Source organism: Gopherus flavomarginatus, chromosome 6 (genome assembly GCF_025201925.1).
Source record: "Gopherus flavomarginatus isolate rGopFla2 chromosome 6, rGopFla2.mat.asm, whole genome shotgun sequence".
NCBI classification, from domain to species: Eukaryota; Metazoa; Chordata; order Testudines; family Testudinidae; genus Gopherus; species Gopherus flavomarginatus.
In genome coordinates, this window is record NC_066622.1 from 73,239,433 (window position 1) to 73,264,837 (window position 25,405).

The window sequence follows — 25,405 nt, forward strand, 5'->3', positions numbered from 1 at the left end:
AGATGTGGGGAGAATAGAGCTGAATGCTATGCTCCTCAGCCTGCCCCACAGACACCAGCAGCGAGTCCAGGTAATACAGCCCAAGGGAAACCTAGGGGCAGCCACGTCTCCTGAGCCATAGTGTCTAGGAGTTCGTTCACCCCATCCCTGTGACTGTGCAGACAGGAGGGAGAGGAGCACTTGGCTGTCGTTGCTGGTGCCCAAAGGCCTGAAAAGTGCTGCTCCTGCTCAAAGCAGAGCAGCTCCTGGGGCCTGAGCATCCCCTTCCCCTTGCCAGCAGGAGACACCAGCACGAATCTTATACACGTCCTGGAGTGTGAAAGCACAGTCTGGCCTCAGCTGGTCTGCTCCCTGGAAAAGATTGGTGCCAGGTTAAACTTCCTCTGACTGTTCCTTCAGCTGGACTGTTAGCCACTCAACCTGTCCTGATTTAAGCCACATACTAGCCAGAGGCCATGGAGATGAGCTGCAAGAGCCAAGACAACAGCAGATGAGGCTGTGGGGTGCTCAGGCAGTGCTGCAAGGGTGGGAATGGCAGGACTAGTGATTTTGCCAAAGTTATGGAGTGAAGGGTGGAGTTAGCAGGGGCAGACATGCAGCAGTGGGTGGAGGCTCTTCTCATCCTGGAGAGCTGCTGTCCAGTGGCTTCAGTTTACTTATCAGAAGAGACATGGAAAGGACAGTTTCTGCCTATAGCCATTGGGACCCCCGCAGCAATGTGACTGTGCAAGATGGGACTAGGAACACCACCTCCAGCACTCTGCTGAGCTGGAGGAGTCAGCCTAGCCCTGGGAGGACACAGGTGGATTTAACACCAAAGCCCAAGGTCTTGACAAGAATCGCAATGTAGGGTGTATGGGGGTGGGGCAGAACTGAACTACAGGAGGGTGTAGGGGCTCATTTTCTAGAGGGCCAGGCTGCTGGCAGGAAGATCCTCCAGCACAGAGATAGCAGGGAAAGGAGGAGATTGTAGGCGTGAGGAGAGGGGAAGCAAATCCATTGGAACAATATAGGACAAAAGAGGGAGCTAATTCCTTGCCCTTCCAGGAGGGAGGCCTGCTCTGGATGCTTGGCAAAGGGAAGGAGGGAGGGTCTGAAATTAGCATGGGGTGATGGTTAAGGAAAGAAGCAACCAGCTTTGATGTAGGATACTGTCCTGTCTAAAATGACACCAGGAACAATTCCATTCCACAGCCATCACCTTGCTCTTGAGCCAGAAACCCCAATTCCCTTCTGTCCCCCTCCCAGTGCAGTGCCAGCTGGTCACACTGAACTGCCAGCTACTGTGCAACCTCCCAAGGAGGACAGACTCATCAGAGGATCTGCTACAAGAAGCTGCCCAGACAGTAAATTACTGCAGAGGAGTGCCCCATCCTATCAGGACCAAGCTTCAGCCTGCTGCGAAGAGAGCCTCTGCGGCCAGCAGCCAAGCTGCTGTGAAGTGAGACTGCACCTCTTGGTGCTGGAACACAATGGACCTGGTGAGGCTGTCGCCTATAACTTAGAAATGAGCTCAAGCAATGCCAGACAGGCTCTGGCCATCCACAATGAGGGTGGTCCCACCACTCCTCCCTCCTTTATCTCTGAGTGGGGATGAGGTGTCAACACCACCACTTAGCCTCCTTCCAGTGGCCTTGGCACCACACAGTTGCATGTTTCGGGCAACTACTCTCAACCCCAGCCCTAATTCTTAGAAAACTGTAATGCATTGCCATTCTGTCAGTTGAATACAGTGCCACCTTCCCCTCCCTCTGCCCAGCGGGGAGATAGAGACTTCTTACCCCAGAGGTTCTCAAACTGGGGGTGCAGAATGTATTCTGGGGGCCATGAGACGCTTTAGGGGAAAAAAATTCACTTAACACATTTAGAGCTGGGCAGTCGCAGAGCAGTGACTGCAGGGCAGCACTCAGAGTGGGGAGGGGGGGCGTAAACTACTACAGCCACAAAGAAGGGAGGTGCGATCAAGTTTGAAAACCATTTACACTGCTATTTTCAGCCCTATTGCACAAGTTCAGATCTGACGTGCACTTAAACCCTCGTAGACCAACTCTGGTTAGATCTGAACACATGGGAGCCCAGCGCTGCTCCCAGCTAAGCCACTGCAAACCCAAAGAAATGCTACTGCAATGAAGTGGTGAGCCACGTTCCAACCCTGTGGCAATTCCCCATCATGTGAGAGTATGTATATGTGCTGGCTGGAGGAATCTTACTGCATACCACTGTGCATAGGCATGCTTTTCTGCGTTCCCTGTGTACATGGCATTGGCAACATTGAAGGAGGCCTGCATGCTGGTTATTTCATTCTTTTCACACTTCTAGCAACAGGACAAATGTTGCCTAAAGGCAATTATTTTACTCGGCACTTTAGGAAGTGAGCAGCAAAAATGATGATAGAGGCAGTCCTAACTTCTCCAACTAAGCCTATACAATGGTTTGTTTTCACATTGTTTGCAGTCACTCACAGCTCTGCAAACCTCACATAGTTTGGGCTCCTGCTATTCACACTTGCTTTCTGGCAAGTATTTTAAAAAAGATTGTGGCTGTCTTTGAGTATTAGAGAGGTGGGAGAGGGAATGCACTCACCATTATTAAAAAAAAACCTGGCCTTATGTGTGGAACAACTCTGTAACTCAATTGGGTGAGGTGGGAGTTGGAAGGTGAATTTTGGGAAAGCAATATCTTTTGCTGGGGAGAAACATAAATCCAGCAAAAAGTGGATTTGACTCTGAAAATGGCAAGCTGTGCAGTCAGCACACTGTGTGTACATGCTCTGTTAGTGTATAAAGCACAAGACAGGACACGTGTGCATGGCAGAGAGAGGGGATATGGCCCCTTGGGAAGGAAAGTTTCTGTGGGTGAAGGGAGTAAAGCCCCATGGTTATGACAGGGGTCACTGTCCACGTGATTTGGGGATATCAGCACGAAGGCTGGTAGCACTGGGAGCCTAGTAGCCAGAGAGAAGAGCAGGAACAGAACAGCTTTGACCCTGGTTCTTTATTCAAAGTGTCAGATGCAGCAGTAAGCAGGATGTCATCTTCAAGAAGGGCAGTAACACAGGTGCTCCTGGAGCTGCTGGGGACGATGACATGGAGTCCATCTGCATCACTGGGTGCCTGGCGCAGCGGGTCTGCAACTTACTTCCAGATGCTGTGGAGCTGGACAGCTCTAGTACCAGTTGGTGCAAGCGATCTGGTATCGCACATCATCCAGCGGTAGCATGGGCGTTTCCTCAGCTGGCATGGGGGGCATTGTTTCCGATGGAGTGGGGGGAGCTACCCTGGCAGGGGAGCTTTTGCCTTGTACAGGTGCTGATGCCAGGACAGGGGGCGTCACGGGGGGAGCTGCCCTGGGAGGGGGGCTGGTGCCTGGCCCAGGGGGCGCTGCCCTGGCGGGGGGAGCTGCCCCAGCAGGGGGGGACGTGCCCGACAGGCCAGGGGATGAGTCTGTGCTCCCCGTGCCACAGCCCGGCTGCCCCTCACAGCGCGGATCTGCCATGGCTGCCTGGGGGGAGAGAGAGAGACGGTGTGAATCATGGGCGCAGGAGTCAGTGCCCTGCCCTGCCCCGGCTCGCCCGCAGGTACCCCGGCCCCTCACTCCGCCCCAGGTACCAACCAGCCCGCCGAGCCCTCAGCCCCCGTCACGGAACTGCAGCTCTCGCACCGCCGTCACACCTTAGGCCGCCTCTGGTGACACAGGCGCAGCCACTGCCACCCCGCCCCCAACAAAACCCCGCCCAGCTTTACACGTCACAAAGCCCCGCCCCCAATGGAGTCACACCTCGTCGCGGGCCGCCGCGGCTCAAGATGTGACTACGACGCCTTGTTGCCAGGCGATGAGGGACCCCCCTCCCCCCCGGTAGAATGGTGGTTGGGACGCTGCTCTGGTTGTGACGTTTTGACTCCTCCCGTTAGTCGCGGCCCAGCCGAGTGGTCTGGGGGCGGGGCCTGTGAGCGGCCGGAACCGGAAGCTGGCCGGGCGGGGGGTGTTGCGGAGTGCGCGCTCCGGCTCGCTTCCTTGGCGGGTGGTTGGTTCCGGCGGCGCGATGCGGCTGGCGGCGGGCGCGCTGCGGGCCTGGCGGCAGCGCTTCGATTTCGGCGGCCGGGAGGTGGCCGCCTGGTTCCCCGGGCACATGGCCAAAGGTGGAGCCTGGGCCCCGGCGCTTTGCCCGAGGGTGACTCCGGGCCGGCTCAGAGATTTGCCAGGGGGATAATTTAATCGGCCGGGTTGTGCCACGGGGCCGGGGATTCGCGTGTTCTCCCAGTGCCCGGGGCCGGCCGCGTCCCCCTCCGCAGAGTACGCGGGAGCCCGTCCCAGCCCCAGCGCGGGAGAGACCCGCTGCGAGCGGCCTGTGTGCGGCGCTCTCCGGGCACTGGGGGATGTTCCCCGGGGCTGGGTTTGCTGCCCTGTCAGTCCCGACTCCCGCAATATTTGGGGCCCGCTGGACGTCCCGGCTCCTGCAGGCTCCTTATGGCCAGGCAGGCTCGGGCCTGGCCTGGGGGCATCACTGCCCAGGGCCTGGTCCGAGCTGCGGGCGGGGCTGAGCCAGTCCTTTCCCCTGGCCGCCAGGCTTGGTGGGCACAGCTGACCTGGCTCCACTTTGGCAGGCCTGCGGCAGATGAAGGAGTCGCTGCGGAAGGTGGACTGCCTCATCGAGGTGCACGATGCCCGAATATCCTTCGGTGGCCGGAGCCGGTGGCACCACGGCCAGAGCAGCCCAGCGGAGCCCTGCCCCCTTGCACAGCACCATGTGTAGCCCCTGGGCTCCTGCGTCCTTCCAAAGCTAGTACGTGGAGCCCACAGGGCTGTGCATGGCCCTCTGGGCCCTACTGCTTCCCTCCTTGGCTGGGGTCTGGCTGTGGTGCAGTGTGCTGACAGGGCTGTGGGAACCTGCCTTGTGGGAGGTGAGAGTTTGTCTCCGATGGAGCAGAGTTCTGCAGGCTGGACCCTTCCCTGTCACTGCGGGTATCTCAGTTCTTTGGCTTCCTTAACGGTAGCACATTCCATTCTCAGGCCGGAACCCGGCCTTCCAGGAGGCCCTGGGAATCAGACCTCACCTGCTTGTACTGAACAAAATGGACCTGGCTGATCTGACTCACAAAGCAGTAAGAACCCAGTTTAAAGTATTTCTCTTCCCAGTCTTCCCAACCATTTTCCTGTTTAATTTGCTGATGCAGCTTCTCCATGTAATCTAGAGTAAATGTTGGGCCTGAGGCCAGGTCTACATTATAAACTTACAGTGGTATAACTGTGTGACTATGGGACATGAAAAATCCACACCCCTGAGCAACACAGTCATACCAACCTAATCCCCTGTGTACGCAGCGCTGTGGCAGCAGGAAGGCTTTTCCCGTTTTTATAGCCAGTGTGCCTCACAGCGGTGGATTAGTTAACACTGATGGGAGAAGCTCTCCTGTTTGCGTAGTAGCGTCTTCGCTGAAGTGTTTTAAGTATAGATCTGCCCTGATGGTACTAACCACATGGTACCTCCAAGCAGGGCAGCAAGTTTTCTGGAGTGACCATAGGCAATGCCTATCAGTTACAAGGAGCCTTGTGCAGTCGTATTTCCTGTTATCGCCAGAGAATTGGAGTTTCCATTGAGAGTGTGGTCAGGTCTGGCCCCTGGTGGGGGAGGCCCTGGCATCAGCCCTCGAGTCCACAGATCCTCTAGTGGATCCGTTGTATTAATGCAGATGGAATCTGTGGGCCAAATGTGTTAACAGAACCTAGTCACTGTCCCAACATTGAACCTTGTTTAACATGGTTTAGAGTTTGGTATACAAAGGCCTTAGCCTGCTTAGTGATATGGCAAACACACCATGAAACAGTCTTTTGTTAAAGATCCAGAAGAAAAGAAAAATAGTTGAAATGTTTGAAACGGGGAGGTATTTAAGTGAGGCCTTCAATTCATCAACATCCCTTGTTCCCTCTTCCTTTAGTCCTCTATCTCCAGCACTAGGCTGCAGATGCAGGATGCCGCCAGCAGTCCATCAAGATGGCACTAAGGAGATCCAGCACCCCTGACTGTCAAATAGGCTATGTCTTTACAGAGTCCAAGCCAGCTGCAGCTCTTTTTGAGACCGTCCAGCTAGGGACCCCCAGCAAAAGGCTCCCCCTGGACAGCTCCTTCACCCAGGTGGCAGTAATCCCCACTGGTGATACCTGGCTGTTTGGTGACCTGTGCAGGGCACCCTTGCTGGTGGCTCGATCTGCCACTAGCTCTGTGTTTGAACCATCCCTTCACACACTGTCTTCTTGTTGACAGTCCAGCAGTCAGGCTCAGTCCAGAGAGCTGTCCTCTGGGTCAGGATGGAGGCACCACAGGGCTGCGGTCCTTGTGTGGCGGAGGCAGCAGAGCTGCTGCTGCTGTTGTCATTGTTGTCATATACTACTTGGCTGAACGAGCCTAGATTCAGCCTGCCGTCTCCATTGTAGGTAGCATTGCTATGTAACACTCCCTGATCCTCACCACATCCCTGTGAGCTCTTGCAGGTTGGCTGAGTGTTGTCATCCTCGTTCTACAGATAGGGAAAGGAAGGCACAGGCAGGGGGGGCTAGACTCTGGGCCTCCCACAGGAGCCTTTCTGCCTTTCTGAGCTGGTTGGCAGTCAGGCTTTCCAGACAGGTAGTGAGGAGTGGAACAGATATTTGTGTTTTAGCATTGTTCCTTCTCTGTGAAGGGTAACTCAGCTGATGGCTACAGCACACTTCACCCCAGTTAACTCCAGCCTGAGCAACCTTGCCATGGTTTGGACAAGGGGGCACCAGGGGCTGCTGCATTCTCTGACATGGAAATCTCTCATTTCTTGCTAGAAAATTCTGGAGCGCTTGGAGCAGGAAGGGCTCAGAAACGTCCTCTTCACAAACTGCGTAAAAGATGAAAATGTAAAGAAGGTAACAGTCCCTGTCTCTTCTAACAGCAATTCCTTACAGCTTGTGTCTGCTTCGCAATGTGACTGCTTGGAGCTGAGGGCAAGCCGTGCTGCACTCAGCTGTTCAGTGCCCTGGGCTCCTCGGTGAGATCAGGTCCCATTAGTGACTGCAGTACATTTTTACTACAGGATTCCACTTTAGCTAATGTCGCCTCGGGATTGTTGACTTCAGATCTAAGAGCCCAGCTTGAACCTCTAAGCCCCGGGGAGTTTGTGGCGCTGGCAGTTAGAAAGAGCATATCTTTACTCGTATATTGAGCGCACTTTCTCCCAGGTTTGCTGAGAGACCACATGGGAGCACTGCCTGCTGGCATCTGTACAGTGCCTTTGTGAGCAGTGCCCTAGTGGCAGGCATGGCTGTTGTGGTACACTCAGAAGTAGGATCTGAGCACTCGTGCCAGGGACATTGGAGTCAAGGTTTGATTATTTTAAACATTGTTAAAGTAACCCTAATGCTCATGCAGCCACAAATGTGGCCAAGCGCTTCTCTCAGACCTTCAGGGGAGTCCTCAGCTCCCAGATTCTGCCTTGCAGTGGGAGATCTGTGCATGCAGAATGAGATCGATATCAGCTGACATCCACCCTGCAGAGGAGAGTCTTGCTTTTCATGTGGACCAAAACTACCAGTGTGAACATTCCCAGTCTCCCCTGCTTTGCCTGCATTAAAGCTGTGCATTAGTTGTACTCTGAACACAGCTGGAAGTGAAAGCTGGCTGGGAAGGACTCACCCCACCGTGGCTCTGTTAGCACCTTCATTTGGAAGCAGTTGGCAAACTGTTCAAGCACAGGCTAGTGGCAGAGAAGTCCCTGGCTTTCCCACTAGCTGGTGTGTTGCAGCAGGAGCCGTGCCTGTCCCGCCAGTGAGGTCTGCCTGGCTGCTCGTAGCAGCACTGTGCTGGCCAAGGAGTCTTAACGGCAGGGTACTACCCACTTGGGACAAAGCCACCAGTGCTTTGCTTAGCATCTGTCTTTGTATTGCCCTGCAGGTCATCCCTCTCATCACGGATCTGGTCAGCAGCAGCCAGCGCTACCAGAGAGCTGAGGTCAGCTAATGGGCCAGAGTGAGAATGGGGCAAGTGTGTGAGTGAGACTCCCACACTGCTGCCTGGTTCCCCACATGAGCAAAGGGCTTGTCCAGCTGGATGCACTGATCGGTGTGTATATGGTGCCCAAAGAGGTCCTGGTTCTCAGAGTGCTGAGAGCCCTCCGTCCCCACTGGAACCAGCGGGAGATACAGCACTCTGGTGGCTGCAAGGCCCCCAGCATGCTCTCAGCTCCTGGGGCTGGGTCTTGCTCCTGGTTACACTAGCATCAGTGCAGAGCAGCTGGCTCCAGTGGAGTGAATCTGGTTTTCCATGGTTTGAGTGGGAGAAGAGTCTAGCTTCTCTGTTCAGATGGAAACATTCCACTGGTGGCCTGGACTTCCAGCTGGTCTCTCTCTGACAGTGCTGAAGCCAGAAATTTAATGAACTGTGCCAGGCTCCATTCCCCAGCAAGTCTGGCTTATGACTTCCTTGTTTCCATGCAGATCCAAATTAATCTACCGTGACACATCCACACTCTTATTAGCTCTGCCTTGCCTGGTGTGTGTGTGTGGGGGGGGGCAGCTGACTGGGACGAGGAGCCTGGCTGGGTGCCTCCTGGTGGATCTGGGGGCTGGCTGGGTGGGATGGGGAGCCTGATGCGGTGCTACCTGGCATTGCTGCCGAGGGAGGAAGCGGCTCATCCATCTCCCTTCCTATTGTTCCAGAACGTGGAGTACTGCATCATGGTGATCGGAGTGCCCAACGTGGGGAAATCCTCCCTTATCAACTCCATGCGGAGGCTGCATCTCAAAAAGGGTACTTCCTGGTGTGCCTTCCCATTGTGCCCCGGGGGGAGAGCACCCCTTGCCTGTGGGTCACAAATCCCTGGAGGGCTGGGGGCTTTGAGGTGGCCTTGGGGCAGGTTCATCAGACCTCCTAGTGGTTCAACTCTCTCCTGCAGGGAACTGGCTCCCCCAGCTGCTGAATTGGTGCTGCAGGATGCATCTTTTCCCTGGCTGTTCGGTGACCCAAGCTGAGCAGGGCTGGGCTCAGCCAGTGTTTAGCTAGGAGGACTCGGAGGTAGCAGGGGAGTTGGGCCCTTGTTCCCCTCTCTGCAGCTGCTTGCTGTTGCTGTGATGTTCGGTAAGGGATGCAGAGGGGTTGGCAGAACTCGCTTAGGAGCAGTGAGAGAGAAACGGGGGGGTTCTCTGGGGAACAGGCACTGGCTGAACGGGGTCTCAGCTCTGAGACATCAGTCCCATGAGGCACACCGATCAGAGGGATGACTGGGAGATCTCTTGGATATGCACGGCCCACCCCTGCGCCGTGAGGCCAGTGGCAAAGCTCTGTCAGTGCCCTGGGAGCAGGCCAGGCCAGAGTGAGCCTTCCTTCTCCAGCTGACTGGGCCTCTCCTTTTCCTGAAGGGAAAGCATCCCGTGTGGGTGGCGAGCCGGGGATCACCAAGGCCGTGCTTACCAGAATCCAGGTACTGTCCTCGGGAGCTGTGCCCCTGAGCACGGCCAGCCAGAATGCTGTGCTGGCCATGGACATAGCGTGTGTGTGTGCTTTCATTGTGTAGCTAATGTGTGCACAGCATGAGGGGCTGCTTGAGGCCAGTAGCCGTTCAGTTGAAATGGTGGGAAGTTGGCCGGGTTAAGAGACCCCTGGGACAACACAGCATTGGTAGCTTCCAAAGTAACACTAGGGTGCTGCCTGGTTGTGTGCTCCAGGCAAAGCCTCCCCATGGCTCTATAGGGATAGAATATGGGGCTGTGAGCTGGGCCCCTAGGCCTGGCTTGAGGGGACTGCTTCGCCAGGTCCCCAGGACTGCAGTGAGGTGCATGCCAGGATCTGTAGTCTCTGCAAACTACCGCTGGTAAAGGTCACCTGTAAAGGAAGTGACCCTGGATGGCACCAGCCCAGTGTGGTTCTTTGTGGGTGACTCATGTAGGAGGGGCTGGGCTCTGCCCCACTTTGAGCTTTGCCATGGCCCTTGGGCTGCTGGCAGGTTGCTCGAGGGACCCTCTGGGATGGAGCTGGGGTGCCTGGTTGTACTGGGCCGTTTCCAGTGTCGGTGTTCGTGCTCCACATTTGTCTCTGCCCTGGGCTGGTGGATCACAGAGTTGTCACCCGCCATTCCCAAGTCGGCTGGTGGGGGGAACAGCTTTGAAGTGCCTGCGTCCCCCCAGTTCGTGCCAGCGCTGCTCAGGGTGCTGCTTTGGGCTCTGCTCTCTGACCCTCACAGCCTCGTAACAAGCTTACCTCTGCCAGTCTAGGTCTCCGAGAGGCCTCTTATGTATCTGCTGGACACGCCTGGAGTGCTGGCTCCAAGAATAGAGAGCGTGGAAGCGGGCATGAAGCTGGCCGTGTGTGGTGAGAAGGGCTTTGGAGCTGCAGCTGCTTCTGGCCAGGGGCTGTCCTCACTTGGCTCTGCAGGGGCTGAGATCGGAAGCCCCGGAGCTCATGATCATGGGTGCAGTGTGGGGTTGGGGGGCACACTCCACCCAGGCAGCAGGGCTTTGTGGAGGCAGTGTGGGCTGTACCTTGAGACATGTTGTTATTGGGTGCTTGGGGCAGAGCCACTGCCTGGCCCCCTACTCTTAGGAGCTCAGCTCGGGCCAGGCTGCTGCTCCCAGCTATCTGGGGTGGGATCGTCACTCAGCGCATGTGCTCCAGCCCAGCTGTCTGCCCTGCCCCTCTCCCGTGCCTGGCCACACTGGCTGTGAGCTGCAGCTGGTGACCATCCAGGACATCAACTGCTGGAGATCTTGCCCTAGGGTGCGAGTGGCACTGCGGGCTCTAGAGCTCAGTAGGAACAGCCCATCTTCCCTCCCCCCCCTCCCCCCCCGGGTTGCTCCGTACTAGGCCAGTGGCCACCTCCATATTGTGCCTGGCACTGGGTTGGAGCCTGGCTGTGCCCAGGGTGGCCCCCGGGGAGCAGTGCCTGGAGGTGCCCTGTGCACACATTCTCAGGCTGGCCAAGCCAGCCCCAGAGCCCTCTGCCCTGCATGGCTGGCACTCAGGCTATGCTCTGTGTCTCACAGGGGCCATCCGGGACCACCTGGTGGGCGAGGGCGTCATGGCCGACTACCTGCTGTACACCCTGAACAAACAGCAACAGTTCAGGTGAGCACTTCCTGAGGATCTGGCTGCTGTGAGGTCGGGGGGTGGGGCTGGCTGGGCTCATGCATTGAGACCCCAGGGGCTTCCCTGGTCTTGGGGGCTGGCTCCTGCCCATATCTCCTCAGTGCCACCCCTCAGCTCTTGCTTGGAGTCTGCTCTTGTGCACACCGTTGGCAGGGAAGCTCCTGCAGCGGGAACGCTCTGCCAGAGCAGAGGGTCTGTCCACTCCTGATGTGAGCCTAGCTGGCGGTGCCCCAGCACTGAGCTGCCACAAGGTACTGTTGGAGGTGGAATGGTGCCCAGTGCATGTCGTATGCAGAGTATCGCGCTGCATAACTTTGAGGGTCAACCTGAGGGCAGACTGTGAAAAGCAGGGCGACACCCCACACTGGTTGCATGGTCTATAATTAGATTGCAGTAACAGTGGGCCCCTGAATAACTAGATCAGTCTCACCATGGAGTCACAGACAGTCCCCTTGGGCTCTCCGGTCTGTCTTGCCACCCAGGCAAGCTGGACTTAGTGAGGGCTGGTTGCTCTGCACCAAAGATCACAAAAGATTTGGGTTGCTGCCAGTCCTGTTTGTACCTCAGATCTCACACCAAAGACAACACTTGAAGCCAAGCCTATGGTAAACTAGCTAATGATGTATTAACTAGGAAAAGAAATGAGAGCGCTCTTAAGGTTAAAGCAGGCAAGCGTATAGGCACATGATGTGTGTCTATGGTCTTTAAAGGGGATGGAGCTGTAGCAATCTGTCAGCATGGAATGTCTGTTAGGGATAACGCTGGGGGTCTCTGCTTCTGTTTTGTAGCTCCAGCCCTGGGAGAGTCAAACAAGATGTTAGCTATTTTTGTTTCCTTCGTAGCCTCTTCATGTGAAGGGACAATTAACACAGTCTTTGTATTGTGATGTTTGTGTGTGAAAGTTTGTGCCCAAATAAATTTGTTAGTCTGTATCAGCACAAAGAACTAGTGACTAACACGGCTAGCCCTCTGAAACCTGTCTCTTTGCTAGTAAAGGGCTCCCACCTGGAAAGGGCAGGTATCAGCCCTGCTGCCCCATGCCAGAGCAGCGAGGTGTTCGCTGCCTGAGGCCCCTGTAGCCAGCAGTCCTTGTAGAGTGACAGCTGGGGACACCACACAGGTAGGGATGTGCAGAAATCCCTGCCGTCCCCAGGAGGTGGCAGTAGAGCTGCTTGGGTGACTGGTGGGGCCAAAAGGAGCCCCGAAGTTCCTGGGACCTGTCTTCTGTGTGGCTGGCTGGTCAGCAGGGGCATGGAGGGTGCTGGCCCTACCCCAGAGCAGGCACTGCATGCTGTGCAGCCACGCCATCCCTCTGCATGCTCCAGAGCACCCTGAGCACTGAAGTGCTGTGCCCTGGCCTGGCTGGTGCTTCTTCCCCTGCCCTGTGGTGCTAACCCACTTTCACTGCCCTGGCACAGCTACGTGGAGCGCTACGGGCTGGGCGAGCCCAGCGACGACATCGAGAGCGTGCTCAAGCGGGTGGCAATGAAACTGGGCAAGACGCACAAAGTGAAGGTGCTCACAGGGACAGGTGAGTGCCCCTGCGGGCCTGGGACCCCATGGGGGGGAAGGGTGAGAGCTAGTTGGGGTGGGGGTTCAACAGTTGAGTGCCCCCCCGTGCCAGGTGGAGAGCCTGTGGGAGGTGGGTAAGTGCTGTGCCCGTGCCACCTGGAGATTCCAAGGCTGGAGGGGAGGACGAGGGAGCTGGGTGGGGGAGAGAAGGGGAATGCCCCACCCACTGCTTGCTGGAGGTTCTGGGGGAGCACCCTGGCCTAAAGGCATGCAGGGTAGGTGTGCCCCAGCTACTGCCGACTGCAGACCCTCTGTTCAGTGTGATTACCTGAAGAGGCATGGCCAGGGCATGGGGCTGGCACCAGGAAGGGCAGTGGGGGCTGGCTGGTGTTGCCCACTGGGGCAATGGAGGCTGTTGACTGTGAGTGGGAGGATCTCTGAGCCCTGGTGTGTTGTGGGGGAGCCTCTTGTGTCGGTTTGCATGGAACCAGGGCCATGCAGCGCCCAGGGACCAGCCAGGGCTAGCTCATCTTCCCCCCTCTCCCAGCCTGCATTTGGGGCTGTGTCTGTGCAGCCATGGACTCTGAGTCCATCCAGAGGTGCTGGGCTGGGCCATGAGCTCCCCCCTCACCTACAGCCTTTGCCTTCTCTTGCAGGGGACGTGAACGTGATTGCGCCCGACTACCCTGCAGCCGCCTATGAGCTCCTGCGCACCTTCCGCAAGGGGGAGCTGGGCCAGGTGCTGCTGGACTGAGCCCTGCCCAGCCCCCACGCCTGGCTAGAGCTCAGCTACCACCCTCTTGCCCAGGCTGATCATGGCATGGAGGTGGCTCATGGGCAAAGCAGGATATGGTGAACCCAGGCTGTTTCCCTCCTCCTGCCCCATGCACATGCAGCTCTGGGGTCAGTATGGTTGTGACCAGGAGAACAGCCCTCATGTGGGTCTGTGTTTGGCTTCCCAGCCAGGGCCCCTGTCATCACTTCGGTGGGCTCTGTCTGCCCATCATCCCCAAGGGTGACATGCTGTGGTCAGACCCTAGCCCAGGGACTCCCCCATCCTCGGGGGCGGGGGGAGCTTGGGACAGTTCAGGGCCCTGCCTTTCCCCTGCGTAGGTTCATGCTCCTTTGGGCTATTGCCCCGGTGGGCAGAGCCAGCCTCCGTCTATCCTGGAAGAGCAGAGCAGCCCTGCAAGGGACCCCTTCAACAAGACGTGCTTCCGCTGTCCCACAGCATGGACCAAAGGGCTGCAGCTGTGTGCGGGCAAACCCTCGTCCGCTCTGTCACTGCCACAGCTGTCAGCCCTCTGGTCTGTAGTGGCCAGCAAGCCCCAGTGCTGGGCCTGGATCCTGAGGGCAGATACAGCGTGTGGTGGCAGCTTTGTTTAAAATAAAAACAGGGGCATGTGTAGTGAAATCCAAGCCCTGTGCTGCTAGGATTTAATGGTCATTAAATTCAGTTCCACCCTGTCACCACCTTGGTATTTATTAACACAGCACTGTGTCGCTGGTGTTCTCGGGGGCTGGCACTGGGGGCAAGCATGTGAGCTGGATGTTTGTGCTGCAGTGTTCTGTGGAGGGAGCTAAGTGTTGTGATGTCTTTAGGCTTCAGATTCAACCCAAGGGGCAGCAGCAACTCTCCTCTCTCACAGCGAGGCGCTCAGGCTCTGCACACGCAGGCAGCGTCGCCATGTCGATCACACTCAGGGCAGCTCCCCCTCAGAGCAAGGCGCTCAGGCTCTGCACACGCAGGCAGCGTCGCCATGTCGATCACACTCAGGGCAGCTCCCCCTCAGAGTGAGGCGCTCAGGCTCTGCACACGCATGCAGCATCACCATGTCAGTCACTCACGGTATTCCCCCCCCCCAAGCAATGGGCTCAGGCAGCGTCACTTTGTCTCACATTCAGGTCACACTTTCATGGTCCTCTTTGCAGGCCCCAGTGGGAGTGATGGAAGCGGAGACTGAACATGATTCTGAGGTAAGGGCTGGATCCCACAGGGGCAGGGTTCATGCCTCCCTGCAGACATAGGACAGCTGTTAGCTCTGGCAGAGAGCAAGTTCCCTGCTGAGCCCCTGAGGGCCCTGCTGTAGTGGGCAGTGATCTGAGTGTAGTGACATTTGCCCCTGCACTTGGGTGGGTAGAGCAAGGACAGAGGTGAGTGCAGCACCACTCCTGCTGCCCCACAGGAGCTGGCTGCTTTTCCTGCGCAGTTGCCACTAGGCCCCTTAGGGAGTGAAGTAGCTGGGCCCAGCTGAGCCTCCTCCATATGGGGCTGAGTCTGCTGGGGCAGAGTACCACACAGGAGTCCTCCTCACAGACCAGACCCTGCTTGATCACAGCATCTGTCAAACTCCCAGAGGTGGGGATCTCTAGTAGGAGAGAGCTCCTAAATCCACCAGCCAACAGCTACACTAGTTCCAGGGGCTAGAGGCAGCGACTAGGCAAACTGGCTGGAAGTAAAGTACACACTTTTAACAGTGAGGCCGCTTAACACACGGAATAGCTGACCAGGCACTTGGGGGATTCTCTGTCACATGGAGTCTTAACTCAAGATGGGATAGGGGCCGGTGGCAGCAATCACAGGGTGGGCTCTCTGCCTGTGCTCAGCAGGAGATCGGATTGAATGATCCTATCTGGCCTTAACCTCTGTGATCTGACCTCCCAGTGAGAATGCAGGGCTGAACTGCTGCCTGTTCTCAGAGCTCTGGGGGAGCCGTGGGGGAGGGTGCTGCAGGCCATACATGACCAGTGAGCAGGAATGGGAGAACCTGGGGCCTGCCCATGGACACAGAGCAATAGGCTGGAGGCAGCCATCCAAGCTTCCCTTGGTACTGGCTGAGGCAGCCATGCCTGGGGGTGGGGGATAGTGTGTGCTCCATGGAATATCGACTGCTTCCCCCTGCCCTCACAGCTCCCACTCTGCTTCAGCAACGCAGTCTGGCTGAGCAGCCTCCCCATCCCGCCCCTGGGCATGCAGCGATTGCACCCAGAGTGTAGGCACAAGCCCAGCAGCCTCCCCAAGCCTCATCCCTGCAAAGCCATGGCAGTGGTGGAGGGTGATGGGATGAGAAGTCTGCAGCACTTCAGGGAAAGGTCCCATGCCAAGTGCAGGGGGGGCAGCCCTTATGCCCCAGGGCTGGAAGAGAAGGTGTCTGCAAGCTGCCCCTGCCCTCCCTCTGATGCCAGGAGCAGGTGCCACTCTGGCATGTCCCTCCCCAGCTCTCAGTAAGTCAGACTCTCCTCCTAGACTTTATTTCCACGTCACCGTGAACACACGTATAAAACCATTATAAACAAAGAACGTTAAAAACAAGTGAGTGCAGGAACGTGCAGCCCCCTGCTTGCTGGGCGGGCTGGCATCAGGGCTGGCAAAGGGGCTGGGGCAGGGCTGTGCATGGGGAGAAGGTGTAACTACACTGTTCACATGTACATACAGCAAGCTGGCCGCTCACAGGGGCTGTCTAGACACAGTGCCTGAAGCCTAGCCTGCCATGCAGGGCATGGGGGGATCCCCACCAGTCCTTGGGCACTGAGGAGCAGCTCAGTGCCAATCTACCTCCTGCACCCTGCCTCTGGCTGCAGGAGGGTTAAGTGGGGGTGAGGCGGAGTTCGGTCCAAAATGTAGAGGGCATTTTTTAAAAAAAAAAAGCCCAGAACCCCTGTGCCCTAAGTGCAGTGATTCCATGAACAGCCCCTCTCTGTGCCCTTCAGGGGCCAGAGCTTGTGCATCTGTGCCAATGCCAGGCAGCACACCCCATGGTGTGTGGGGAGGCCAAGCTCTTTGATGGATGGCTGAGGGTGAGCCTGGTGGGTGGGAAACATGGAGCCCTCTCCCCTGGTCTGTGCAGAGCCAGGGAATCTGCCCCCCTCCAGGCTGGAGCCTTCCAGATGGTGGGGAGAGCACTCTTCCCCCCACCCCCTATGGAAAAGCTAGAAGCAGTGAGACTGTATTAACTCTCCTGGCTGTGCTGGGAAAGGCTCCCAGGCTGCGAGCTGGAACTGGAACCAGAGCAAAGCCTGTAATTCGAGCTGGCCTCCAACCAGTCTGGATCCCCACGTGGATCTATCTGTTTCCTGCCCTCTTTGCCCCCCAGTGGAACTGGGGGCAGTTTCCCCATCAGCTCCTCAGTCACGTGAGCCCAGTTTCTTCTCCCTCAGCCAGCGGCCAGAGCTCCCTGGCAAACACACTGGCTGGTACCAGAGGAATTTCCAGCTGCAACGGCTTCCCAAACCTACTAGTGGCACAGCAGGCAGCACAGCCACTGGCTGAGGCCCACAAGCGTCACCTCTGACCTGACACCATGGGACACATGACTGCATTGGCGGTGCCTGCAGCATGTTGCATGGGGCTCTGCCATTTACAGAACAGAACAGGCTGGGAACCATTGTTGCTGCAGCAGCCAGCAGGGTTGAGCTCTGGCCTGTTGGAGACCTAGCACACACTCTGCTGGCCCAGTGCCACTGGCTTTCCAATGGGGACTGGCCACTCGAGGGGGAAGGGATGTACGCTTGACCATTTGCTAGACAGCATGGGAATATGGGACACAGGATTCCTGGATCCTGTCCTTGCCCTTGGAGGGGAGGGTCGTCTCATGGTGAGGGACAGGGTAGCCAAAGCACCTATATTTGGCACATTCACTCTGCCAGACAGTGTGGCTGAGTTTGGGTCGGTCATGCCAGAGGCTGGGGTGTTAGTCCCAGTTTGCCTGAAGTGACCCTGTGCAATCAGTTACCATAGTGAGAGGAGGTAGGGTTAATACTTGACTTCCTCCTGGGGTTGGAGTGCAAGGTGGGGGTGGGGTGGGGGATAGGATCTGGGGAGTGCATGGCAATATGACCGCAGGCAGGAGAAAGGACCACTGAGCTCATGGGCTCCTGCCTCTCAGCTCAGTGCACCTTTCCCAAGGCTACAGGGTGGGGGGCCCTGGCAGCCTGGTAGCACACCGTGAGGCCTGCTGAGTGTGGGGCTGCAAAGGAAGCAGGTGTCTGCCCTGTGTCCCAGAGGGCCAGGTGAAGGCCAGCATCCCTGTGCATTGCCCACGTTTGGCTTTAAATCTTTGCATTTTCTTCAGCTAGGGCTGGGTCCAGCACTGCCCCAGCCTGAACAGGGGGCATTCCCCTGAACCTCCTGCCCTGCTCCAGAGGATACAGGGTCTTCACTTCTCCAGAGCCCCATGGGCAGCCTCCTCTGCAGGGGATGAGGTGGTGCACCAGCTTTGTCCCCACTCCTCCCAGCTCTCCTGCACCATGGCCTCCCCCACGAATCAGGATGCTACACCACAGCCCCTCTGGCTAACCTGGACAAGACAAATCAACCATTGTGACCCAACCCTCTAATCCCCTTTTGTAAATTAACAAAGGCTGAGCGCAAAGACCGCCGCCCTCCCCCTGCCTTATCACTCTGCCACCCGCCTTCTGGACTTCCTACACTGTGTTGTTCTCAAGCTAGAGGGGCCCACAAAATCAGGGCATTCAGAGTGGGAACTTGTTCTGGGGCCAATTTCTGATCAATCAGCAGCTGGAACGCCAACGGATCCATTTTCCTGGAATGCCTCTGACGTGCCAGTGCTGTGCTGTGATTAGGTGCGGAGGATTTGGGGCTGAGGCACCGTGGTCTTCATGCAACACCAAGAGATTAACTTTCTGCTGTATGTGCAAACCTGAGCCCACCCTTCCCCATGGGGGCACTGCACCGTAATGGGCACCTGCTGCACAGCCCAAGCCAAAGCAGCCGGAATATTTGCTGGGACGTGGCTCAGCTGGGCCAGGAACACAGTACAGCTCTGCATGGCTGCGCAGCTCAGTCAGGGCGTAAGTCAGGGCAACCTGCAGCTGAGCGGCTCCCAAGGCAGGGCCATGGCTGGTAGTGCTGTTCAGGCCTTCTCCCCAAGCAGCCTGGCTCGACGGGCCTCATTTGGGCAGTGAGTTCGCAGAAGCCAGTCCATCCTGGTGGGCGTTGCTGAGATCAGTGGGGCTCAGACGGGGCTCAGACCCCCTCAGCCAGTGTCTGGCAGTCTGGAAGGGGTGGCGGGGGGGTGTCCTGGGAGTGCTGAGGAGGTGGTGACTGGGCAAGGAAGGCCCTTGGGCGTGAAGGAGCCAGGGGACTCGTCTCTGGTTTGGGAGCGGCTGGCTCTAATCATTGCCTCCATCTGTGGAATCAATCAGCACCATCCTCACCAGCCTGAGTCAGTGCCTGAGGCTGGGGTTCAAGCCAGGAGGAGGTTGACTCCTGCTTCACACCCAGCTCTGGCCCTCAACATGCTTGGACAGGCTGGCTCACAGTCCCAGATCCCCACACCCCTTCTTCCCCCTCCCCCAGGAGATCCTGCTCCGCATTGGCACTGACATCGGGGTGGAGCTGCTTCCCTCACCACGCAGCTTCAGCCCAGCCGGCCGTCACGAGAGCCCCCATGGGACACACAGAGCCGCTCCGGCCTCTCTTCCATGTTACCCCAGCTCGGCAGGAGAGTGGGGCCCCAAGGCAGGGGCCTGGCACACAAGGTCATACCCAGACTGCAGGCCCTGACCCCACCCCACTCTGTGGGCCCAGGCTCTGCCCTTCGTGGAACAGGCTGGCAGGGCCGGTGGTTTGGGAATTGTCCATGTCAATCAGCTTGAGTGGGGATGTCACAAGCTGCAGTGATGGCAGTGCCCGGCAACCTCACGCCACCCATAGCAGCTGCTCCAGGTCCCCCTGCTGGGGGCCTCAGGGGCTGGACCACCTGCCCTCACCACAGCGTTGGCAAAGCCCCAGTGGGATCAGGCTCAGGGGCACTGCCCCAGATGCCTCGTTGGCAGCTGCTCCAGCTCCAGCCCGCTGGGCAGTGCAGGCTGCTCCTGCCCCGCAGCAGGCAGGAGAGCCGCTCGTCCTGCAGGGGGCTGGGGCAGACACAGCTGGATGGGGCTGGTGCTGCCCGGGCCTAGCAGGTACCGCTCTGCAGGTTCCAACGCAGGGACGGTGGGCTGGGTGCCGCTGGCCCCTACAGGGGAAGGAGCTGAAAGAAGCCAGTCACCAAGCAGAAGGAGATAGCAAGGTGCGCCGTGTCCTGGGCCTGGGCAGCCGAGGTCCACGAGCGGTAGCTGTACACGCTGCTGCCCGTCCTGTTGCCTTCCTGGAACTCAGAGCTGTCAACTGGATGAAGCTCCCCAGAGATCCTCATCCTCCTGTGGGCTGCTCCCGCTGCCACGCCTGCCGCCGCACCCGCCGCTGCTGCTGCCGCCACCCGCAGCCCCACTCCTGAGGAGCCGTAGCGAGGGGCAGCCTTGGCCCGGCTGCGGGCCATGCCCCGGCCACGGGCCGCCCCCCTCGCTCCTCCCCGGCCACCCTTGCAGGTGATGCTGTCGCAGAAGAAGGCAGCCAGCAAGAGGAGTGTCCAGCAGGTGGCGGTGCGTCTCTTCATCCCAGCGCTACCCCCCGCACCTGGAACAAGAGAGACCAAGAGGCATGTCAGCGCCAGGCTCCAGAAAGGGGTGTCGGCGAGAGCGCAGGGCCGGTGCTTCCATTAGGCGACCCTAGACGGTCGCCTAGGGCACCAGGATTCGGGGGGCGGCATTTTGTGCGCTCCCCACGGGTGCGTGGGAGCTTCCGGTTCCACTCCCGTCGCGCCGTTGAAGGACCTTCTGCCGACGTGCCACGGAAAACAGTGGCAGGCAATTGAGCAGCTCAATGACTGCCACTGTCGCCTGCGGCATTTTGGCGGAGGGTCCTTCTTTGGCGGCACAATGGGAGCGGAACCGGAAACTCCCGTGCACCCCGTGGGGAGTGCACAAAATGCCGCCCCCGAATTCTGCCTGCACGAGCTTCTCCTGCACGAGCTGTGCTGTGCCCCAGGGCTGGGAGGGCCAGGCGCGGTGCTGGCGTTCAGGCTGGGCTGCAGAGGACCCACACCCCTGCCTCGGCCCCTGACCAGAGCTGGATGCCAGGGCCGCCGAGAGCGGGTTCAGGCCCTCGTGAAAAAAAAATTTGGGCCCCCCCAGCAAGGGCGGACCGGCTAAACAGGGCCAAGGAAGCCGGGGAAACCGGGCTTCAGGCCCCCTTCCGGACCGCCGGGCCCCGGTAATTTTTACCGGCTTCCCCCTGCCCCTCATTGGCCCTGCTGGGTGCTAATGGCAGAGCCCCGCCTCCGCTGGCATGGCCAGGCCAAATCTGAGCGGAGCTGCGCCCCTGTGCGCCAGGTCTCAATGCCACTCAAATTTGGAGTGGCCGGGCGGGTAACCCAGGGCCCTGCCTTAGCAACAGTTTGGCTGTGCCCGGCCTGCTGCCCTGAGCATTACCCTCCCAGCAGGGATCGGCTACTGGGCTCTGCCTGGGGCTGGCTGACATGTGGGGTCCACAGGGACTGAATCCCGGGCAAGCACAGGAACGGCTGTCCCTGAAAGCCAGCTGGGTCAGCCCCGAACTGAACTCTGATTCAGAAATCTCACCCCTTCCTCCGCTGTGCCTTCTGGCTATGATCTACTGCCTCCACCACCAAGGGGGTCCAGGGGTGTGTGGGCAGGCTCAGGAGGTTGTGGGGAGTACAGGGGCTGGAGTGAGATTGGGGGGCTTTGGGGAATGTGGGGGTGCAGGTGCTGGAAGGCAGTTGAGGAGCTTAGGGAATGTGTGGTGCAGGGGGCTGGAGTGGGGTTGGGGGGTCAGGGAATGTGGAGGTTCAGGGGGTTGGAGTGGGGTTGGGGGGCTCTGGGGAATGTGGAGGGGTTGGAGAGTCGGAATTTGTGGGTGAGGGAGGGAGTGTAGTTGGGGAGCTCAGGGAATGTGGGGGTTCAGAGGGCTGGAATGGGGTTGAGGGCTCTGGGGAATGTGGGTTTTTGGGGGTTTAGGGTTGGGAGGCTCTGGGAACATGGAGGGGTTGGAGGGCCAGGGAATGGGGGGGGATGTGGGGCTGGAATGGAGTTGGGGGGCTCAGGGAACATGCAGGGGTGAGGGCTTCAGGGGTTTGGAGGACAAGAGATAACAGTAGTCATCACCCACTGTTTCACTCTGCCCGGCCAGTCCATCTCCCTGTGCCATAGAGCCCATTTCACACGTTCCCCTCCAAACACAGCACCCACAGGGGTTGGGCTGGGGGTGTAGCAGCAGGGCCCTGCCCTGGCCTTTTGTTTTGCGGGAGCTTAGGTTTGCCATGTGCGGCTGGGCTACGCGCCCTGCTGGCATTGCCGGACATGGCGAGGCCCTGACTGGGATCCAGTGCGGAAGGGGCCAGGTCCTGGCTGGGAAGCCAGAAGTGGGCACATGGTGCCCGATCCACAGGCTGGCAGCAGGGAACCCTGACGGCAGTGATTTGTCAGACCTTCCATGGCCAAAGGAGTCGATCCAGAGAGGTGGGTGCCACCTTCTGCCCCGAGGGCCTACGGCCCAGTTCTGCCAGGCTCCCTCTGTAGAAACTAATGGGTACACTCCTGGTAGCAAGTGTATAGGGCCCTACTCTGTGTCCTGGCCACCCATGCTCCCACCTGGACCTTCACATGGGCACTCAGAGCTGCTGTCCCTGCCAGCAGGTTGGCCCCCAGGACTCCAGGCACAAATCAGCGGTTGTACAAGGCCAGGAATGAAAGGAGGACACCATCAGCTCTGGGCACCCCAAGCCCCTGGGAGCCACACTGCTGAGGAATATGAGGCAGCAGGGCTTGGACGCCATGGCAGCCCCTGGGTACAGCTGGGCTGGGCGCTGCAGGACAGGGAATGGATGCCCAGGCCTGTAGCCCCGGACACATGAGCCAAGCTTCACCTGGGCCCTTCACAGAGCCCCCTAGCAAAGGCAGCATGGAGCTGGCTGCAGATCACTGGCAATAAAGTGGGGAGCAGGGTGCCAAGAGGAAGCCCCTTGAGGACGAGGGGTAAGTGCTGCCTGACGGGAAGGGGGTGTCGGGCGCAGAAGGGAAGGCTCGTGCCTGCCTCTGGGGGGTGAGGGATGGAATAGCAGCATCTAGGGTGACCAGACAGCAAATGTAAAAAATCAGGACACGGAGTGGGGGGTAATAGGAGCCTATATAAGAAAAAGACCCAAAAATCAGGACTGTCCCTATAAAATCGGGACATCTGGTCACCCTAGCAGCATCCCCCGCCACCAGGCTGGGAGTCAGCAATGCCCCGCAGCTGCTGCTCCCCCCGCCCCTGTATCCGTGCCACGCAGCAGAGCTGTGCCCACGCTGATCCCAGCCGTGCCCTCCACTGAGAGCCAGGCTGCACACGGCACAGGCATTAGCACGCTCGTTTCTAAGCGACGAGAAGTAGATTCAGTTCCAGCAGAGCAGCAAACCCCTTCCCCATAGCCAAGGCCTCGGCTTCCCTTGGCACTGGCCCCCCTGGGCCAGGCAGGTGAGAGGCCAGGATGCCCACCCAGGCTCCCCAAGGGCTGCAAAACTCCCAGCCCATCAGCCAGAGACTCCGGTGCCTCAGTGCAGCTGCTCCGAGGGGGAAATCTGCTCTCTAGCCCTGAGCACCTTGACTCCTGCCTTGTCCCTGCTGGTTCCAAGAGGCCAGCCTGCACTGCTCGCGTGGGGCCAGGACTCTGCCAGACAGTCCCGTTCCTGCCGCACGTGCCAGGCTAGCCTTGGCACTATGGTGCCACCTTCCCTGCTGGTCCCCCCAGGTCAGGAAGCTGTGGGTGTCCCTGTATGCTCTGTGGCTGGGGCAGAGTCCTCTGCTGCGGCGGGACTGTACTTGCAGTGCCCAGGACTGTTGCTACGTCCACCTGCAGCATGCCCCATGCTGGACCCAGCAGCACCTGGCTGGGGCAGGTTGTTCCTCTTAGTTTGGTTTTGGCCTGATGAGAAGTCAGACCCAGTAAATGGTTACAGCAGCATCCTAGCCCGAACCATGCAGGGCTGGTGTGCCCATGCTTGTCCCCACCGGGTATGCATGAGCCCCCTACACCAAGGGGATCCCATCAGCAGCGAGTGCAGTAATGTCTCGGGTTGACCCCCTCTCCCCAGGACAGGCCAGTGTCTTGCTGGTGACCCCACAGTTCACCCAGTTGCCTCCAAACGTGCCAAGCTGCCACTCTTTATAGCCCCCACCACAGGCAGGGAGCTGGGAATAGGGGTGGGGAGGGGGCAGGTGGTTGAATGAGGAGCTAGGAGCAAGGGCAGATTTGTGGGGAGGGGGCTGAGGGACAGTGAGAGGAGCTGGGTTGTGGGGCAGGAGGCTGGGAGAAGGGAGGGGACAGGGGCAGGGTTGTGAGGCAGGAGGGGATGGATGCAGGGAGGGGCTGGGAGACAGGGGCGGGAACTTGTGGAGTGGGGCGGATGGGCCAAGACACCCTGCTGCCCGCAGTGGGTTGGGTCACCCTGGAGCTACCCAAGCGGAGTCAGGCTGCCTCGCTGCCCACTCCCCCGACACAGGCAGCACTAGGCATGGCCCCGCCGCACCTGCAGCCACCAGCATCCCGGCAGGGCCAGCCCCACTCCCCCACCACATGCCCAAGAGTGACAAGGACCCCGCCATCCTCTGCACACACACTCCGCCATCCTGCGTGCACACACACACACACACACCACCATCCTCTGCACAAACACCCCTCCACACCCTGCCATCCTCTGCACACACACCCCTCCATCTTCTGCACACACACACCACCATCCTCTCTAAACACCACACACACACACTCCACATACTCCTCCATCTTCTGCACACACACCTCACCATCCTCTGCAAATGCACCCCACCATCTTCTGCGCGCACACACACACAATCACCGTCTTCTGCACATGGACACACACACACCACCCTGCTATCCTCTCTCTCACACACACACACCATCTGCACACACACACACACAATCACCATCTGCACACACACGCTCCCCGCCATCCTCTTCACACACACACAGAATCCGCCATCCTCTGCACACCCCCACCACACACCCCGCTATCCTCTGCACACCTCCACCTTCCTCTGCGCGCGCACACACACCCTGCCATCCTCTTCACACACACACACCATCCTCTGCGCACAAACATACAAACACACACACACACACACACACACCTGCCATCCTCTTCACACACACACACACCATCCTCTGCGCACAAACATACAAACACACACACACACACACACACACACCTGCCATCCTCTTTGCGCGCGAGCGCGCACACACAAAGACAGACACAGCTATTGTCCCACGCTGCCTACCGGGCAGGGAGGGGCCAGCCCCGCGGACGAGGCTCCAGCTCCACCTCGGCTCCGCGCTGCCGATGGAGACCCCCAGTCCCGGGCTCAGCTCCTGGGTCCCCGGTGCAGAGGCGGCGGCGCTGGCAGCCCCGGCCTCTCCTGCTCCGCCCAGGACTCCTCCCCGCCCAGCACTACGAGCGGAGCTGGGGGGAGGGAGAGCCGGGTGGTTGGCTAGGGGCGGGGGCTGTGGTGTTCAACGGTGCTGTGTGTGTGTGTGTGTGTGTGTGTGTGTGTGTGTGTGTGTGTGTGTGGTGTGACCCGGGTTCTCTGCGTGGGGGTTGTGGTGTGGCACGTGTGGTCTGTGTGCGGGGGAGGAAAGGGGGGGTTGCGGTGTGGCACGGGTGCTCCGTGTGTGGAGTCGTGGTGTGGCACAGGTGCTCTGTGTCGGGGCTGTGGTGTGGCACGGGTGCTTAGTGTGTACGTGGTGGTTTTGGTGTGGGTGCTCTGTGTGGGAGGCTGCAGTGTGGCATGTGTGCTCTGTGTGAGAGGCTGCTGTGTGGCATGGGTGCTCTGCGTGTTGGGTTGCAGTGTGGCATGGGGTGGTTGTGGTGTGGCCTGGGTGCTCTGTGGGGTTGCAGTGTGGCACAGGTGCTCTGTTTAGGGAGTTGTGAAGTGGG

The 25,405-nt window shown here is 58.7% G+C and overlaps 2 protein-coding genes and 1 long non-coding RNA gene across 6 annotated transcripts; 1 reads left to right on the top strand and 2 right to left on the bottom strand.

Annotated features, from left to right (window-relative positions):
- Positions 1 to 2,975: 2,975 nt before the first annotated feature.
- Positions 2,976 to 3,714, bottom strand: LOC127054315 (uncharacterized). The gene is made up of 2 exons (XR_007775205.1): positions 3,613 to 3,714; positions 2,976 to 3,501 (listed from the first exon to the last, which is right to left on the bottom strand). It is a non-coding gene; the product is annotated as an uncharacterized LOC127054315 (long non-coding RNA).
- Positions 3,715 to 3,784: 70 nt separating this feature from the next.
- On the top strand, positions 3,785 to 14,083 carry MTG1 (mitochondrial ribosome associated GTPase 1). Of its 4 annotated transcripts, none has more exons than XM_050960281.1 (11): positions 3,785 to 4,024; positions 4,605 to 4,669; positions 4,998 to 5,102; positions 6,811 to 6,891; positions 7,916 to 7,972; positions 8,680 to 8,770; positions 9,379 to 9,440; positions 10,231 to 10,327; positions 10,999 to 11,080; positions 12,520 to 12,632; positions 13,270 to 14,083. In XM_050960281.1, exons 2-11 carry the CDS (start codon positions 4,616 to 4,618, stop codon positions 13,365 to 13,367), a joined length of 840 nt encoding a protein of 279 aa, XP_050816238.1. In that variant the 5' UTR covers positions 3,785 to 4,024; positions 4,605 to 4,615; the 3' UTR covers positions 13,368 to 14,083. The 4 variants fall into 4 exon arrangements, with proteins under 4 accessions (XP_050816238.1, XP_050816235.1, XP_050816236.1 ...); XM_050960278.1 differs by lacking the exon at positions 3,785 to 4,024 and adding an exon at positions 4,031 to 4,139; XM_050960279.1 differs by lacking the exons at positions 3,785 to 4,024; positions 7,916 to 7,972 and adding an exon at positions 4,031 to 4,139.
- A 1,773-nt stretch (positions 14,084 to 15,856) lies between these two features.
- On the bottom strand, positions 15,857 to 24,810 carry SPRN (shadow of prion protein). Its single transcript, XM_050960371.1, has 2 exons — positions 24,750 to 24,810; positions 15,857 to 20,033 (listed from the first exon to the last, which is right to left on the bottom strand). The coding sequence occupies exon 2, from the start codon at positions 20,011 to 20,013 to the stop codon at positions 19,594 to 19,596; it is 420 nt and encodes a 139-aa protein (XP_050816328.1). The 5' UTR covers positions 20,014 to 20,033; positions 24,750 to 24,810; the 3' UTR covers positions 15,857 to 19,593.
- Positions 24,811 to 25,405: the final 595 nt, after the last annotated feature.

What these genes read in the sequence shown, in the direction of transcription:
- SPRN (XM_050960371.1), bottom strand. Translation starts at nt 20,013, where the DNA reads ATGAAGAGACGCACCGCCACCTGCTGGACACTCCTCTTGCTGGCTGCC.
- MTG1 (XM_050960278.1), top strand. Translation starts at nt 4,043, where the DNA reads ATGCGGCTGGCGGCGGGCGCGCTGCGGGCCTGGCGGCAGCGCTTCGAT. An exon ending in AAGATGAAAATGTAAAGAAG is followed by an intron (nt 6,892 to 7,915) that starts GTAACAGTCCCT and finishes ATTGCCCTGCAG; the next exon opens with GTCATCCCTCTCATCACGGA. An exon ending in CATGAAGCTGGCCGTGTGTG is followed by an intron (nt 10,328 to 10,998) that starts GTGAGAAGGGCT and finishes TGTGTCTCACAG; the next exon opens with GGGCCATCCGGGACCACCTG.